At 41.4% G+C, this 14,300-nt stretch overlaps 1 protein-coding gene across 11 annotated transcripts in view; it reads left to right on the top strand.

The window, feature by feature from the left end:
- ARHGAP17 (Rho GTPase activating protein 17) overlaps nucleotides 1–14,300 on the top strand; it is a 47,944-nt gene that overhangs the window by 16,403 nt on the left and 17,241 nt on the right. For 10 of the 11 annotated variants that reach the window (XR_012625207.1, XM_074840462.1, XM_074840452.1 and 7 more), the window contains exons 2-7: nucleotides 6,719–6,758; nucleotides 10,863–10,967; nucleotides 11,783–11,859; nucleotides 12,977–13,088; nucleotides 13,272–13,348; nucleotides 14,059–14,170. Coding sequence is in view for 10 of the 11 variants with exons in the window: in XM_074840462.1 (XP_074696563.1) it covers nucleotides 6,719–6,758; nucleotides 10,863–10,967; nucleotides 11,783–11,859; nucleotides 12,977–13,088; nucleotides 13,272–13,348; nucleotides 14,059–14,170 (523 nt within the window). In the remaining variant the exon portion in view is untranslated. Of the gene's footprint in view, nucleotides 1–5,817; nucleotides 5,876–6,718; nucleotides 6,759–10,862; nucleotides 10,968–11,782; nucleotides 11,860–12,976; nucleotides 13,089–13,271; nucleotides 13,349–14,058; nucleotides 14,171–14,300 lie in introns of those variants that run through there. The other variant, XM_074840461.1, reaches the window with a different exon arrangement.

Raw genomic sequence — 14,300 nt, 5'->3', positions numbered from 1 at the left:
CTTTAAGTGTACAGTAAATGGCACCCAGGAGTCACTTCTCCTGCGTCCTTACTGAAAAAGCATCCCTGAGTTTGTCTCTGGTCTTGTTCAGCTATTTCAGCTCTTTCCCCTGATTGAAATTTTAATTTAGTTTTAAAATTGACATATTTAATAATTAGATTCCATAAACTTGGATTATAAAATACAGGGTTCACCCAGTTTAAAAGGGAAGCCTGTTCCTGGCATTTAGCACAGTGTCAGGTGGGGAAGAGTAAACTGATAGTCCTGAAGCAGCTTCAAGTTATCCTTTTTATGAAGTTTGTCTTAGTGAATGTTAAAAAAGCAAACCTTTTAGAAGGGAAGTTGTCATCTAATTCTGGATTCCTTGTTTTGGAACAGAGCTGCTGATTCTTTCACTTTTCCTGGCAGCCAATCCTGCCTATTGTATGTGGAAAGCAGGCAGGATGTGCCGCCAGCCCCGCGCCCGGCCAAGGTGCTCTGAAGTGTTAACTCGCCAGCAGAGCTAATCGCGTTACTCGTGGTAACAAACAAATGCTTTGTTGAAGGAAAATCAAACAGCCGGGAAGGCTAGCTTTAATTTTGTCTCATGTTTTGGGTGGATGTCTCCTCGCTTCCGCTGAAATCTTTCCAGAGTCCAGGAACGCGGACTTGTCGTTTCGTCACGCAGCGAGCTGCCCTCCCGTGGCATCACCGCCCGCCAGCTCCACCTCCCATCCGCAGGGCGTGAGTCAAGGTTTCTGTTTCCACTTCAACATCTGAACTGAGTCACTTGTTCTGTTGTCAATGTCCAAGTTTTTATGGCTCTTCATGTCAGGTTTGCTCTTGTTCCTTCCTCATTAGTTGTTCAGGAGTGTAAATTTCCACTGGTTACGTAGCTTTGACCTGCTTTGGGGCTCAGCCGCTGGGTCAGGACTGATGCCCCGGTGGTGGACAGGACCCTGCTCTGAAGTCAACGTTATCTCAAATATTGTTTAGATGAAGCTTTTGTTTTTTTAGATCTCCAGTGCTGGTTTAATCGAGCCTCTTCATTTTATACATGGAAATGTAAATTCTTTCCCTGTGGAAGATAAACACTATCTCAGGAATTCTCGTCAGCTGTTTCCAGATGTGCAGAGAAGACTTCTGGCCTGGAAGTGTGAAAGAGCTGTAAAATGAAAAAGTGACCGATTTTAAACCTGTGGGGTGAGAGCTGTTCTGCCCTCCCTGCTCGAAGCAGAGCCCTGCACTGAGCTGTGGTTCAGGCTGGCTGTGCTGACGGGCCTTGCCAGAAAGAAATAAAATGAATGATACTATAAAACACTTAGAGAGGAGGCCAGCTGGGGGCACGTGCAATACATTTTTAAATGTCACAGCAAGCTAAGGTATTGTAATTAACTTGTCTAGAGTTAAATATATAGTCTTTCCACTCTCAAACCTCTTGGTTTTTTGCTTGGAGTGAGTTAAGGCAATTACTTCTGGCCATGCCATCCCCAAATAGAAAATGGCACCAGCAGTTATGTGGCATGTCATATTTCATGTTAAGTACGCTATTTCCTGTCTTGAAAAGAAAAATTGTTTGAAGAATCAGTTTGGCAACGAAAATATTGAAAATTACAGTTTCTCAGTGGTATTAGAAAGTGAAAAGCTGGCTCTGCTCAGGTTTTTTGGCTCTCCTTGAAGAATCTGACATTCACCAGCTGAGCTGTACTCAGAGCTAACCTGCTCTTTGCTACCCGTTCCCACCCCAGAGCTGTGTCAGCAAGGTTATTGGTGTGAAGAGTGAATCTGAGGAGCTGGTTTGCCTGAAAAGTAACTGTTTCTGCCAGATTATTTTCAGTCAGTGTGGCTGCCTGAGCTGTCTTTGACCCCAGCTGAGCCAAGTGCTGTATCAGTGCAGGAGAGGGGCAGTGAAGAAATGAAGAGCTGCTTTTGCAGCTGCTGCCACCGACAGCAAAACGTTGTACTAACCCGGTGTGAAACGGTTTGAAAGTACCATTTTTAGGGAATTCAATAGTTTTATCCTCTTTATTCATTAAGGAGGTGATGATAGTCGCAACAAATGATTGTTCAGTCTTGTTTTTAGAAGCAGTCTTTTAAAATGCACTGCTGAATTTCAATTGAAAAGCTTTGTACCAGCTGATTCCCCTAAAGGTTCTGGTGTAACAGGTGTCCTGCTGGCAGTGGCAGAAAAACTTCACCTTTGGTTCTCAGAAACCTTGATTTCCCAGGGGACCAGCTCTGTTCCTGCTTCCAGTGGACTGCTGCCAGCGCAGCAGTGATCTTACACTGAGGCAGCTGAACAGCCTGTGTGATGACGCCGAGCCCTGCGCGCAGGGTCCGCTGGCGCCCAGGCTGCTGCTCGTGCTGTGCTTGTTCCCTGTGTCTCACGCAGAAGATGTCAGGAGGCTCCGGGCCGGGCAGGTCCCCGTTCCCCTGCTGTGTGCAGGGGTGGCTCCTGCACAAACAGCTCGGTCGCAAACCCGCACGGCTTGGCGTGCTTTCCCCATTAGTAATGGCTTGGACAGACCTCATTTTGCAACTGCAAATTAACTGTTTGGACTGTATTGAGTTTAGCTGCTGGGAATGTAAACAGCCATAGCTGCTGTAGTCTGGGTTTTGTAATCTCAGTTTGGGATGGGCTGTGTTCATGATATCCCGTGGAGGGTCTCCAGGCTGGAGGCCAGCTACTAGCGCTCCTGGGCTTGATAAAGCCCTTGGGAACGCTCTCTGCAACTAAATCTTCCAATTCTTAATCAGTTCTTGATTCCAGAAGGATTTCTTCATTGCTTCATGCTACCGACTAGATAAGATACAAATAAGACCTAACAATGGATAAAGACAGAACTTTAAGTAGCAGTGAAAGGGAAATGCTGTTATTTTCTCTAAGTTTGCTAATTCTCTTAGCAGGCAGAAGGAATTAGTGCCCTACAAAGCTGCAGTTAGATATAAACTTTAAACTAGCAGGACCTGTTATTCGGAGGGAGACAGAGGTACCTTTGATGGTTTGTTGCTTATTCCCTGCTCGGTAAGGAGATAGGTTGTGCTGCTGTCAAGGTTGCGTATTCTGTTTCATGGTTGTGGTCACTGAAAAGCAATATTATTTAGTGGTGCTTCTTGGCTTCCTTATTAAAGGTGGAATGTGGGCCTGCAGGAAGGGCGAGGTCTTCCCTCTTGCATTTCCGAACCCGACATCATCATCGGTGGCTTTTCTAACTCAGCGCTGGCCTGGGGACGCTGTCCTGCTGCCACCCATGACTGGGGAAAATATCCCTGACTTCAGAGGAGGAGATCTGGATTTTCAAGCTGCGACTTTAAATCCTTGATAAACCAGTTAGGTGTACAAAGAGTACACCTTAAGATAAATATATGAAAATTGTTTTGCACTTCACATAATGACATAGTCTGTGGGTAACCATATTTAAAATGGAAAAAAAAAATTCTGCTAGCATGTTGTTGAGCCATCTTTGCTTTTCACTCAAATGGATATAACTTCCTAGGAAAAAGGAGAAAAAGGAAAAATCAAACTTTTAGTGAATCTGAAGTTGTATGGAAGCTCTATTCTACTATTTGATGGTTTTAAATTCATGTTGTGGCTAAAGTAATTCAAAAGTGTCCAGTAACGTTACAGTAGTATAACGAAAGGTTCTGTTGAGTACAAATATGGAATATTACTAGAAGGAACATTGTTTCCTCTAAAGAGAATTTCTAAAAAATGTGTTTTGTGATTCTCAATAGCTAAAAGTGAATTTACAAAATCTTACAGTGTTTTGAATATTGCTACATGGGTGAGAAGAATTCTGTGAGCTCTCAGTCAATCGCTGTTCTTGTGTTTATCAGCAGTTCAGTGGTTTTAATGTGTACATACCCAGTTATGTAAGTACTCTAAATGTTCTTAGAAGTTGTTTTGAATTGCGCCACCCGAGGAGGTGGCTGTTTTATTTCCTAAAACTGCTGGTTAGGTGAAGGCTGTGTGTTCCCTTCTGGTATGTTGGATCTTCGCTTCGTGGTGTCTGTTTCGTATCACATCGATGTGTGTCAGCATCCAGGGTGAACGAACCGCTGAAACGCCTTCGTCTAATCTAACTTTCACTTACCCCGAGCCAAATTAAGGACTAGAGAGAGACAGGGGCGTCAGTGCAAGCTTCAGTTGCATAACGTAGGTGTAGAAACCGATTGCGTTTTTTTCCTTAAACAGATTTCTAGGCAAAAGAAGGAAACTGAGACCTGGATATGTGTGAAGATGGAGAAGGCACCTGCTCTCCCATTACTTTTGCTACGGTCTGTTACACACAGTCAACCCCCGTGTGCCGTGTGTCTGGCACTGCTGCTGTCTTGCTGCTTCTCTGGGTTACCCTGGAAAGCTTGAGTCCAGGTCAGCTGCTGGGGCTCTAGTAAACTGCCGTGCTCATCCCCTGTTAAATGCTGAGTGCTTTAACTAGAAAAATCTGTATATGGTTGGAGCTGCAGGTAGATATTCGTAAATAGCAAAATTAAATAATTTCCAGTAAGCTGTTCTATTTATAAATGACTGCATCTGTTGTTGAAAGAAGTTTGTTTTTGCAGAAGACCCCTTGAGCTGTGTTGTTTAGCAAGGTAAGCAGTCTTGCTCAGCCTGCTTCCTCCTCAGGGCTGCACTCCTTCACCCTCAGTCTGCTGATCCTGGCGTACAGTGTGTCACCTTGATCAGGATGGGATTTTACCCATCAGGTATTTGAATTGGTGCCTTTCCATATGCCTTGCTTAGGCAGACTTGGTGTTTAAGGTGAGCTGTTTGCTCAGATGTGTCTGGTGAGGTACAGAGCTGCAGTGCTGAGCCATTTGACAGCATCGTATAGACTCTGGGCTGTGTGCTCTTCCTTAAAGGCAGGTAAAATTTAACTTCGTGAAAGCTGTTAGTGAAAAGCACCTGTTCACCTTGGAAAACAGGACTGGGAAGAAAATGGTGTGTTTGAAACCAAAAGCCGTGTTAGCCGTGGTAAATACAGCCCCTTCATGAAAGGCATGTGCACTGTCAAATTCCAGCTTAGAAACAGAGGTGGCTCATCTCTTACACAGTCTGTTAGAGGGTAGAAGTCTCTGGCTGCTCAAGAATTTTGTGTAAAATTGTTATCATGCACTGCATTATGTTCCTACAGAAATACCTGGTAGCTCTCTATTCTTCTATCAGATCAGTTAGCTGATGTGTGTAGTAGTTGCCATTTAAGATTAGATTAAAATCTGTTTAAGAACGTGCTGCTACAACTGGCGTGTTGTTACACTGTAATTTCTGGTGGGATCTTGCAAGACTAAAATAAAAATAAATTTAAAAATTGCTCTCTAACAGGAATAATTTCAATCACAGTATTTTTATTTGTGTGGAAGAAAAGTTTATCAATCTTTTATGTGTTTTCCTAAACAAATAAATATTGCAGTGCTTGCAGTTTATGGTGCTATTGAAGTATTTAAGTGGCTTTTGTCTTAGTCTTGTTGAGGTTTTGAGCATTACTATATTCTGGTATTTAATTATTAAACACCTTATGCTTCACAAATAGTGCAAGCAGATAACGTGCTGTGAAGTTGAAGTCAAATGCCTAAAAACAAAACCAAACCAAAGTGAATTAATATTGTGTTTGGAGGCATTTCGCATATTCAGCTGATGAAGCCTGATCAAGAAAATGAACTTTTTGCGCATGACCAGCCTTGCAGTAGGTTATTAAACAGATTGCAGGATCAGAAGGAAGTCAGTGTAGGAGAGGAGGAACTCTGACAGCAGCGGGGGAAACTCTCTGAACAGGACAATAGAGTACTGGAGTAGCTCCAAGTCCTCTACAGCAATAGCCGTGTGGTAGCAGTGAGCAGCCAAGTAGAAGAGATCACGGGTGAATTTATCTTTCTCCATTTTATAGATCTAGCAAAGGTAGGATAAAGCAGTGTTATAGCAAATGAGTCAACCCCAAATAAATATGTATCAACATGAAACAATTCAAAGTTTGTGTAAACTGAGATTGGAAGGAGGTGTGGAGTTTGTATGTGTAGAGGTTTGAGTATGTTTGTAACAACTGTTAATATTTTGTCTGGAAGTACATATAAGTATTCAGGTATTTTGTCTGTTGAGGGTAGACCTTTACTGGGAATACTGTTAACTTCTGATGATCTTTTAGTAATCTAAAGTAATCTTTTCTATTCTTTTAGTATTATGGGAGTCTGCAGAATGAGGTGGTAGGAGATTTCTGATGAAGGTTGTGTGTGTGTAAGGTTAAGGGAAGGTGTTCATTTCCACTGATTGCTGATTCATAAAGCTCTGCAGTGGTAAAGTACAAATGGATGAAGTTGGCTGTCCTACTTTTCTCATGTCTTTATATTCCTTTACATTCAGGTGCACTGATAACATTACCTGATTAACACATGGAGTGAAATTGAAGTTGCCTCAATACATCTTTGCATTCAAGGGAAGTTACTGGGGATTTCAGTCTGTGTTAAACCGTGAGCAGTCTGAAATATCGTTAGAGCTCGGTGCAGTGGATCGTGCTGTGGCTGGGGGATCTGGGAATGTCGGGCTTTCCCAGGCACCCTGTGCTGGGCAAGTCATCCATGTTCGCTGTGCCGGGAGCCCGTGTGACACGGTGAACATGGGGGTGTTTGCAGCAATGGTCATAATGGGATTAGAACTTTAAACCAAACAGGTGTTGCTGAAAGCACTGTAGCAATCTTTGACTTTGAACGTGCTAATTAGTCTGACTGGTCTTTTTTCCTCCCTTAGGGCTGAGAAAACCGAGGTACTCAGTGAAGACCTGTTGCAGGTATTGTAACACAGTTAATATGTATTTTTTTAAATGCTCTTTGTGAAGTTTGAGCCTTCTGAGTTTTGTGGAGTACCTAATGGGGGGGGGGGGGGGGGGTGTAAATAACTGCAAATGTCAGGGATGAAAACAAGGATATCTTTGGCTGACTTCTCAGCACATGAAAAAACTATGATACATTTTGAGTGGAAAAACTCAGGTATGTCTGTTTCTGAATCTGATCATATGGCTTGATAAAGTGAAGGAGGAAGCATTTTTGCTTTTCATTAGATGAACTAGCTTGTTAAGCTTATGAACCATTAGTGCTAATGACTTGCCAGTCTGGTGGAGGATGATGAGCTGGGAAGAAACTATGATTAGGCACAGCTGGTTTCTGTCTTTGTTTCTGTTTCTCTTGAACAGGTCAGCTTGGGCCTTAAGTGGCAAAAAACATGACAATTGCTTGCTAATAGATAATGTCAAAATTTTTTCTGAAAGTCTGGAATTGCTCTAAAGAAGTGTACAAATGCTTCTTACTTAGTTTATGATACTGGTTCTCAAATTTGTCACACTGACATGTGATTTGTTTGCAGACTTGTCATCTTTTTGAAAGTATACCATCTAATCAATCACTGCTTCATGGTGGAATCTTAGTTGCAACTGTTAGATTAACAAGGTTGACTACAGACTTGTTCTACATAGTTTTCTTCCTCTGGTTACTTTGTGAAAGACTTTAAATAAAAAATGGCAGAACATAAATTGGCAAGGGAAGTCAGGCTAGCTGCTCCCCAGGACCTCCGGGGTAATGGCTATTTCAAATTGATTACAAAGCATCTTAATATGCTTAAGTTCAGGACCTGTATCTGAAACATGGAAGCCAAACAAATGACGCAAGTACTTTTATTTCAGATCTCTCCAGCTGTTCAGATTAGAGTAGAAGATGAGAGAATGTATCAGCCTTAAAACTTGAATTCAGCACGAATACACGAAATCATCTTGAGCAATGGTGAAATGAACTGACCTGAAACATTTTACCCTCTGCTTTTCAGAGGACTGCTTTATTGGAACCAGAAATACCTTAACAGTTTGACAATACTGTTTTTAATTTCTGAAGAGATGTGTACTAATTAAATGACGTAAAGGATGTTAAAACACCTTGATAGCCTTGAAGGGCCCATCTGTTTTCTTGGTTAGCTGCAGAATAGTAACAAGAAGTGAAAGCCAAAAGTGCTGCTGCTTGTTGCCAAAAAAATTTTGCAAGCAAGGCTTTCCCAGGCACAGAGCAGACTGGCTACACCCAAGTGGAAGAATTTACTCACTTGTTTGTTTGCTCTTGGGGGTTTGTGGAGGGGAGGGAGGCTCTTATCTAACTAAAGAGCTTAAAAGCGTGGTACTGTTCACTTTATAAACATGTTTCACAGTGTTCTTTTTTTATATTTAGCTCAAGCTTTGACATAGGACTGCCATAGCTTTTTTTCTGTTTTCTGAAGTGTAATACTCCATTTCAAGTATCTCTGTTAAATGTGTTCCTGTCTGAAGACAAGGAATATAATTCAGTCCTGGAAAGGCTTCTACAATAGACCCACTTTCTGACATGCCCTTGTAGCATATAATAAAGCACTTGTGTGATGTTTTGTACACTGAAGATGCCCTGTGGGTACAGACAGCGTGGCCTGTAGGTCACATTTTCAGTTCAAAGGTAGCTTAATGGAGATTAATGTCCTGCATGGTTTTCCTGACATCTTTGAACTAAAAAGCAGATCAGAGAGGCGAGTATGTTATGAAGTTTTGGGGTCATGTTCCTCCTATCAGTCTCCTGCCCCTTGAGTTTGGCATTCCGGCTGCCTGGAAAGAGGCTGTTGGGAACGTACATGCTCCAGAGGCTTTCTAAGGAACATGAGCCACCATGCGTGGCTGACAAGGGCTGTGTTAGTCTGCTGGGGTCAGTAAGATGGTTCAGTTACAGGATGTCACCATGTTTCAGGTGTGGAAAAAAGAACGGTGCTTAGTATTTTAAGAAGTCTTAAGTACGTGACCGAACAAAAATAAATGCTTTCACAAATAGTGGTTTAGAATGTGGTGGTGGTATTTAATTTTGAAGATAACACAGCAGAAATTATTTGTCTTAGCTGCAACAGTAAACCACAGACAGTACCTTCCTGTTCAAATATCTTCATAGGGACTTTTCTGCAGTGGACTTCATTTTGAGCTTGTTGATACATGCTCTGCAAATAAAAGGCAATGCTTTGTGCTTTCAGAGCAGTCCTTCTTGGACAGTTTCTCTGCACCATGCTCTAATAGATTTTTATGAAGCTTTTTGAGCACCTCAACTTGGATTCATCATGTGACTGTCAAAAGCTTTTAGTGCCTCATGTAGCCAGTAACACTTCAGTCTTCCTACATTGGTTCTCCAACGCCGCACCAGCCCTCCTATAATGGTTCTTTTCCACCTTCCCTTTGGACTTACAAAACCTGCTGCTGGGCAGCACAGCCCCAAGGCCCAGCTTTGGGTGCTCCTCCAGGCTATGGCTTAGCACAACTGCTGCTCCCCTATTCTGAAAGGGAACGGGGACCCCAGTCCTGCACTTGCTTGTGTGTTCAGGCCAGGGCTCCCCCGTCCAACAGCAGCAATGGGGTGCTGGCCCTCTCCAGGTCCTATCTGTCTCTGCCCCCCTCCACTGGCATCTTCTTCCTCGCACCTTCTCCCGTCCTACACCCCTGCAGGCTCCTCTCCTGCTGGATCTGCTGGCCCTCTCAGTAGCTGTAGTTTTTACTAGCTGCTTCTGTTGGGACCTAATTACATCCTCCCAGCTGTAACCACTTCAGGGATATACATATCCCATTGTAGCAGTGCCAAATAAACCTGTTGGGAGGAAAAAGTATGTCATTCTTACCTGGATGTGTAAGATTCCAAATGAGAATTTATAGCATTTCATGTTCATTAGAGCATAGCAGACTGCCGCCTCTGGAAAACCCAACGGTGTATCTCCTGCTTTAAATCCAGGTACGGTGCCTTTAACAGGAGCTAACACAGGGTGTAATAACTTAGCACTAAAATTACTACTCTGTCAGCTAATCTGTATTTCTGATTGATAGGAAAGCTGGGGAGAATTCTTGCCCTCCTGAAAATGTAATTAATAGGAGTGATTTGAGAGCTGTATCAAAAACTGGAATCTCCAGATTATTTCTACAGATGAAATCTACTTTTTTTTTTTGCTTTTTAAATAGAAGCCATTCCAAAGGGCCTGTCTTTTTTTTTTTTTTGTCAGTGAGTCATCAAAATGCAGATAAACCACATTCTTTTGGTGCTGTGCATAGAGAGCTGTGCCATAAGCAGTTCTGTCCTAGTCCTCATGACTTTGTTTGCTTTTGGTGTTCTTTGAAATAAAATAGTCCAAATTCCTTACTTAAAATCCGTTAAAGGACAGTTTATTAATGTATGTCTTTGTCATATTCACAGGCCATGTTTCAAATATAGTATGATAAACAGAACTCTTGTTTGTGCATTGATGGCTGTTTTTTCATTCCACATCCCTTTCGAATCCTATTAATATCTCTCTGAAAATATTATTTTGCTTAGCATGTAGGCACTTTGTCCTTGTATTTAACAGCCGGAGAAGGAAATGCAGTAGAAAACTTGCAGGACGTTGGTTTGGCCCAGTGTAAAGGAGTGGCCAGATATGTCTTTAGCCTTCTACTTTACAAGGTCACAATGAAAAAATAGGAGAGTTTTCCCACAGTGTTCTCCTTAAATTGGTGTCTTGGATACCTGCATGTGCCATTCATCTCAGATGGCAAGTATCAACCTGGTTCTCTTTTGCTGAGATAAAAAGCAGGGACAGTGTTTTTCTCCCTCCCTCTTCCACTCTCCAGTGTTGGGAGCATTGCAAGCTCCACTGAATTGCTGCGCCACTGAAAACAAAAGGAATTTAAATCTCTTTCAAGGGTTTTTGATGTCAGGCACTTCTGCTAAGCATCTGAACTTGTAAGCTGTAGAACTTGAGAAATATGCAACCCAGAACTAAGTGTGGTACAGGAGGAAGATTTTTCTGCTGATGCCAGGGAAATAACTTCTGTTTTTTGTTTTGTTTTCTCTTCCTCCTCTCTCCCCCTCCTGCTGACTAGATCGAGAGACGTCTTGACACTGTGAGATCTGTTTGCCATATTGCACAGAAGCGATTAATTGCATGTTTTCAGGGCCAACATGGTACAGATCCTGATAAGAGACATGTAAGTACAATTGCCTTCTGGCTTGTCTTCTGAGACTTGTCTGAATACAGTCTGGCCTTCTAAATACTGATCAGCTGCTATGCCTCAAATCAGCCAAGGGAAGCAAAACTGTGTAAAATCTTCTCACATGTTGATATTATTTGGTAAAATGCTAGCTGTAATTCCCCATCAAATACAGTAACACAACCTTGGAGTGCCTTAGTAATGTCAGGACACTCACTTGTTTCTGCAGTGTGCTGAGTACTTACAGCTTCCATGAGATCTGAAGATACTCTGCAACTCTGATCGAGCTCCTCATATTTAGAATTACTTTTGTGTACTGACATCTCCAGTTAACTCTAAATGTTTTTCTGTACACATTTGATTTCTGCCCCTCTTTAGCAAAGCTATAGGTAGGTTTTCTTAAAGTGTTAGAACCAGAAATAATTAACATTCAAGTTTTCCTCTTTTACTGAATAATGGAGACCTCCTGAAAACAGGGGCACACAGAATGAACCTCTGCAGGGGGAGAGGTGACAAGCTAGTTGCTTAGATCTCAAGTTAAACCTGTTTACTTGTCTTTGACAGTAGTTACATTTTGGGCCAGTCATTCCAACTAAGAGTGAGAAGAAAGTGCTTTTCAAAGTATCTGAGAACAGGAGTCTTGAGGCTTGAAATTTTTTTTGACTTGGCGTTTTCTTAAAGTCAAAGAATGAGCTGCATATGTGTATAATAGCAACCATATGGAAGAAGAGAAAAATCTTAGAGGGGATGTAGTGGGAAAGCTGGAAAGGGTGAATAGCGCTAAGCTAGGCACTGTTCCTTCTGTTCCGTAGAAAAAACTTCCTCTGACAGCTCTTGCTCAAAATATGCAAGAAGGATCTGTCCAGCTAAGTGATGAAACTCTGTTGGGGTAAGTGTTTGGCTTGCTTTCGAAGTTGCAGTCTGTTATTTTACTGCCTGCAGGGCTCTAATTAGAGACTTTTGGGTACACAAAGGCTGTTTTCAATCTAATGAAACTAATATTTCTAGATTCCTTCTCTTAATCCAAAGGGAGAAAAAGTGAGCAAGCATTTCTTCCGGAGTGCTTCTGGGGGCAAGTTTTAGTCTTGCTCAGAATTGCTTTCTAGAGGATTCTGATTCTCTGCTATCTTAAAAGCTTTTGAAAATTACTTTTATCCTTGTGAATTAGTAGAATTATTATCTCAATTTAAAGTTTAAAATTTAGTGCAAATACTGCATTCTGCAGGTTTGCGTTAATGACTTAAAATAATGCCAATTTGCATTAATGGCTTCTAGTTTAAAATAATGCCAACTTCCTTATCCTGGCAAAGTGCATATTTGCAACTTACAGGAAAGTGACTGAAACAAATGAATGTCAGTATGCTGAATTCCTAGAGCAAATGTGTTTCCTCATTGCTGATGGGAATTCTAATGGAGACAGTGTAGAATGGCCGTAAAAACCTTTGTGTGCGTTTTTGTGAGCTGTTGCAGGAGATTTAAACATGGATAAAAATCTTAGAGGATAGGGTTTTTCCTTAGAACAAGCTTAAAACAAAGGTCAAATCATGATTTTGGAACTTGAGACTGCAGCATATGTGATTGCTTAGCATTATGGTGTTGAGACTTCTTCACATTAAAAGGGCTTAGGAGAAAATTAAAATTAAATGCTGCATTGAGCAATTTTCCTGCATCTGGTGAGAAAGAAGGATGGGTTTTGAAATAAATGCTAACTTCTCTGCCCTTAGGGCCAGTATAATCACCTAGACAACTTAAAGCATCCAAAAATGTTTGTAATGGCAAAGGAATTTTAGAAGACAAAGGTTTAATAACACTCCTTGCCTATCCCAGATTTGCCCATGACAGCATAGAGCATCTTGGTTTTGTGCCATTAAGTAGTGCTTTGCTTTATGGAAGACAAAAGCTTTCCAAAAGGGTAGCAGATGACAAAGGGCCCCCACTGTTTTGTTTTGAATCTTTCTTCTTTAGTCAGTAGTAACTCACATCACAACTTCCTATAATTCTTAAAGGAAAATGCTAGATACATGCGGTGATGCAGAGAATAAACTGGCAATGGAGCTCTCTCAGCATGAAGTCCAGATCGAAAGAGAAGTTTTAGATCCGCTGTATCTACTAACAGAGGTAAGTCACTGCAGCCTGACTGAAGAAATGAATGTGGATTTCTGTATAAGCTGAACAAAAAGTGTTTATCTCATTCCTAGTAATAGAACTGTTTTCAGGAGTCCTGTTGGTGGAAAGTGGATATGAAATGTACAAACTGTACACAATTTAAAAATAAATGTAAGCCTTGAATTCTTGTTTTAGACAGAGATCCCAAACATTCAGAAGCAGAGGAAACAGCTCGCAAAGCTGGTGTTGGACTGGGATTCTGCAAGAGGAAGGTAAGAAATAAATTCTAATTACTACGTCGTTTTCTGTTCATGGCGACTTCTTGTTGCCATCTCATGGCATCTGATCTGATGCCGGTACTTGCTTCTGAAATGCTACTGTATGCATGTTAATATGTTGCTGAAAAAAGACAAACCTACGTATAAATTATTCAAAAAAGGACTCGCAACTACTAGATCTAAACAGAATCAAGGTTTTGGAGCTCTTACATGCCTATATCTAATTGGAAAAATGCTGAAAACTCATCTTCTTTCCAGTTCACTTAAGTTGTCAACTTAAATAAGGAATAGGAATCTAATTTTGTAACCATACCAAGTGCTTTACGGCATTGTATCGAACCGTCTCATTGGTAGGGTCCTAGGTTGTTCAACTTTACCCTTAAGTCCCTTTAAACGGTCTTCAACTGTGGTGATAATTTCTGTAGCATTTTCTGGGATTGGTAGTTCTAACATTATACACCCATCCTATAGACTGTGGAGAATGCAGGATTTCTGGTAGATTTTTATAGTTGTTTATCTGTTTGCGAATTATGCCAGCATGTCATAAATGGTGTATTTTGAACACCTTCCGTAGTTCTGCTGGAAACCCCCTGAAACTGTTGGGTTTGTTTCCTGTCAAAAGAAAGCAATTCCAAGGGAGCCATAAATGCAGATTCTTGTTCAACAGTAGTTTTCACCAAATGACTGAAGCCTTTCTTCCACAGGTATAATCAAGCCCACAAGACTTCAGGAACAAATTTTCAAGTGCATCCTTCAAAAATAGAATCTCTTAAGGAAGAGATGGATGAAGCTGGAAATAAAGTAGAGCAATGCAAGGTATGACAAGATGAGTGTGTGTCCTTTACATGTCTCCCGTTAGCAACCGCAGCAATCGGAATATGGCTGAGTACTGCACTTGCAAATTATGTGGTTGTTAACAAACTATGTGGCTTAAAGGTATATTAAT

Source organism: Strix aluco, chromosome 15 (assembly GCF_031877795.1).
Source record: "Strix aluco isolate bStrAlu1 chromosome 15, bStrAlu1.hap1, whole genome shotgun sequence".
Lineage (NCBI taxonomy): Eukaryota > Metazoa > Chordata > Aves > Strigiformes > Strigidae > Strix > Strix aluco.
Note: the sequence above shows the minus strand (reverse complement) of the source record. Positions and strands in the feature narration are given on the sequence as shown.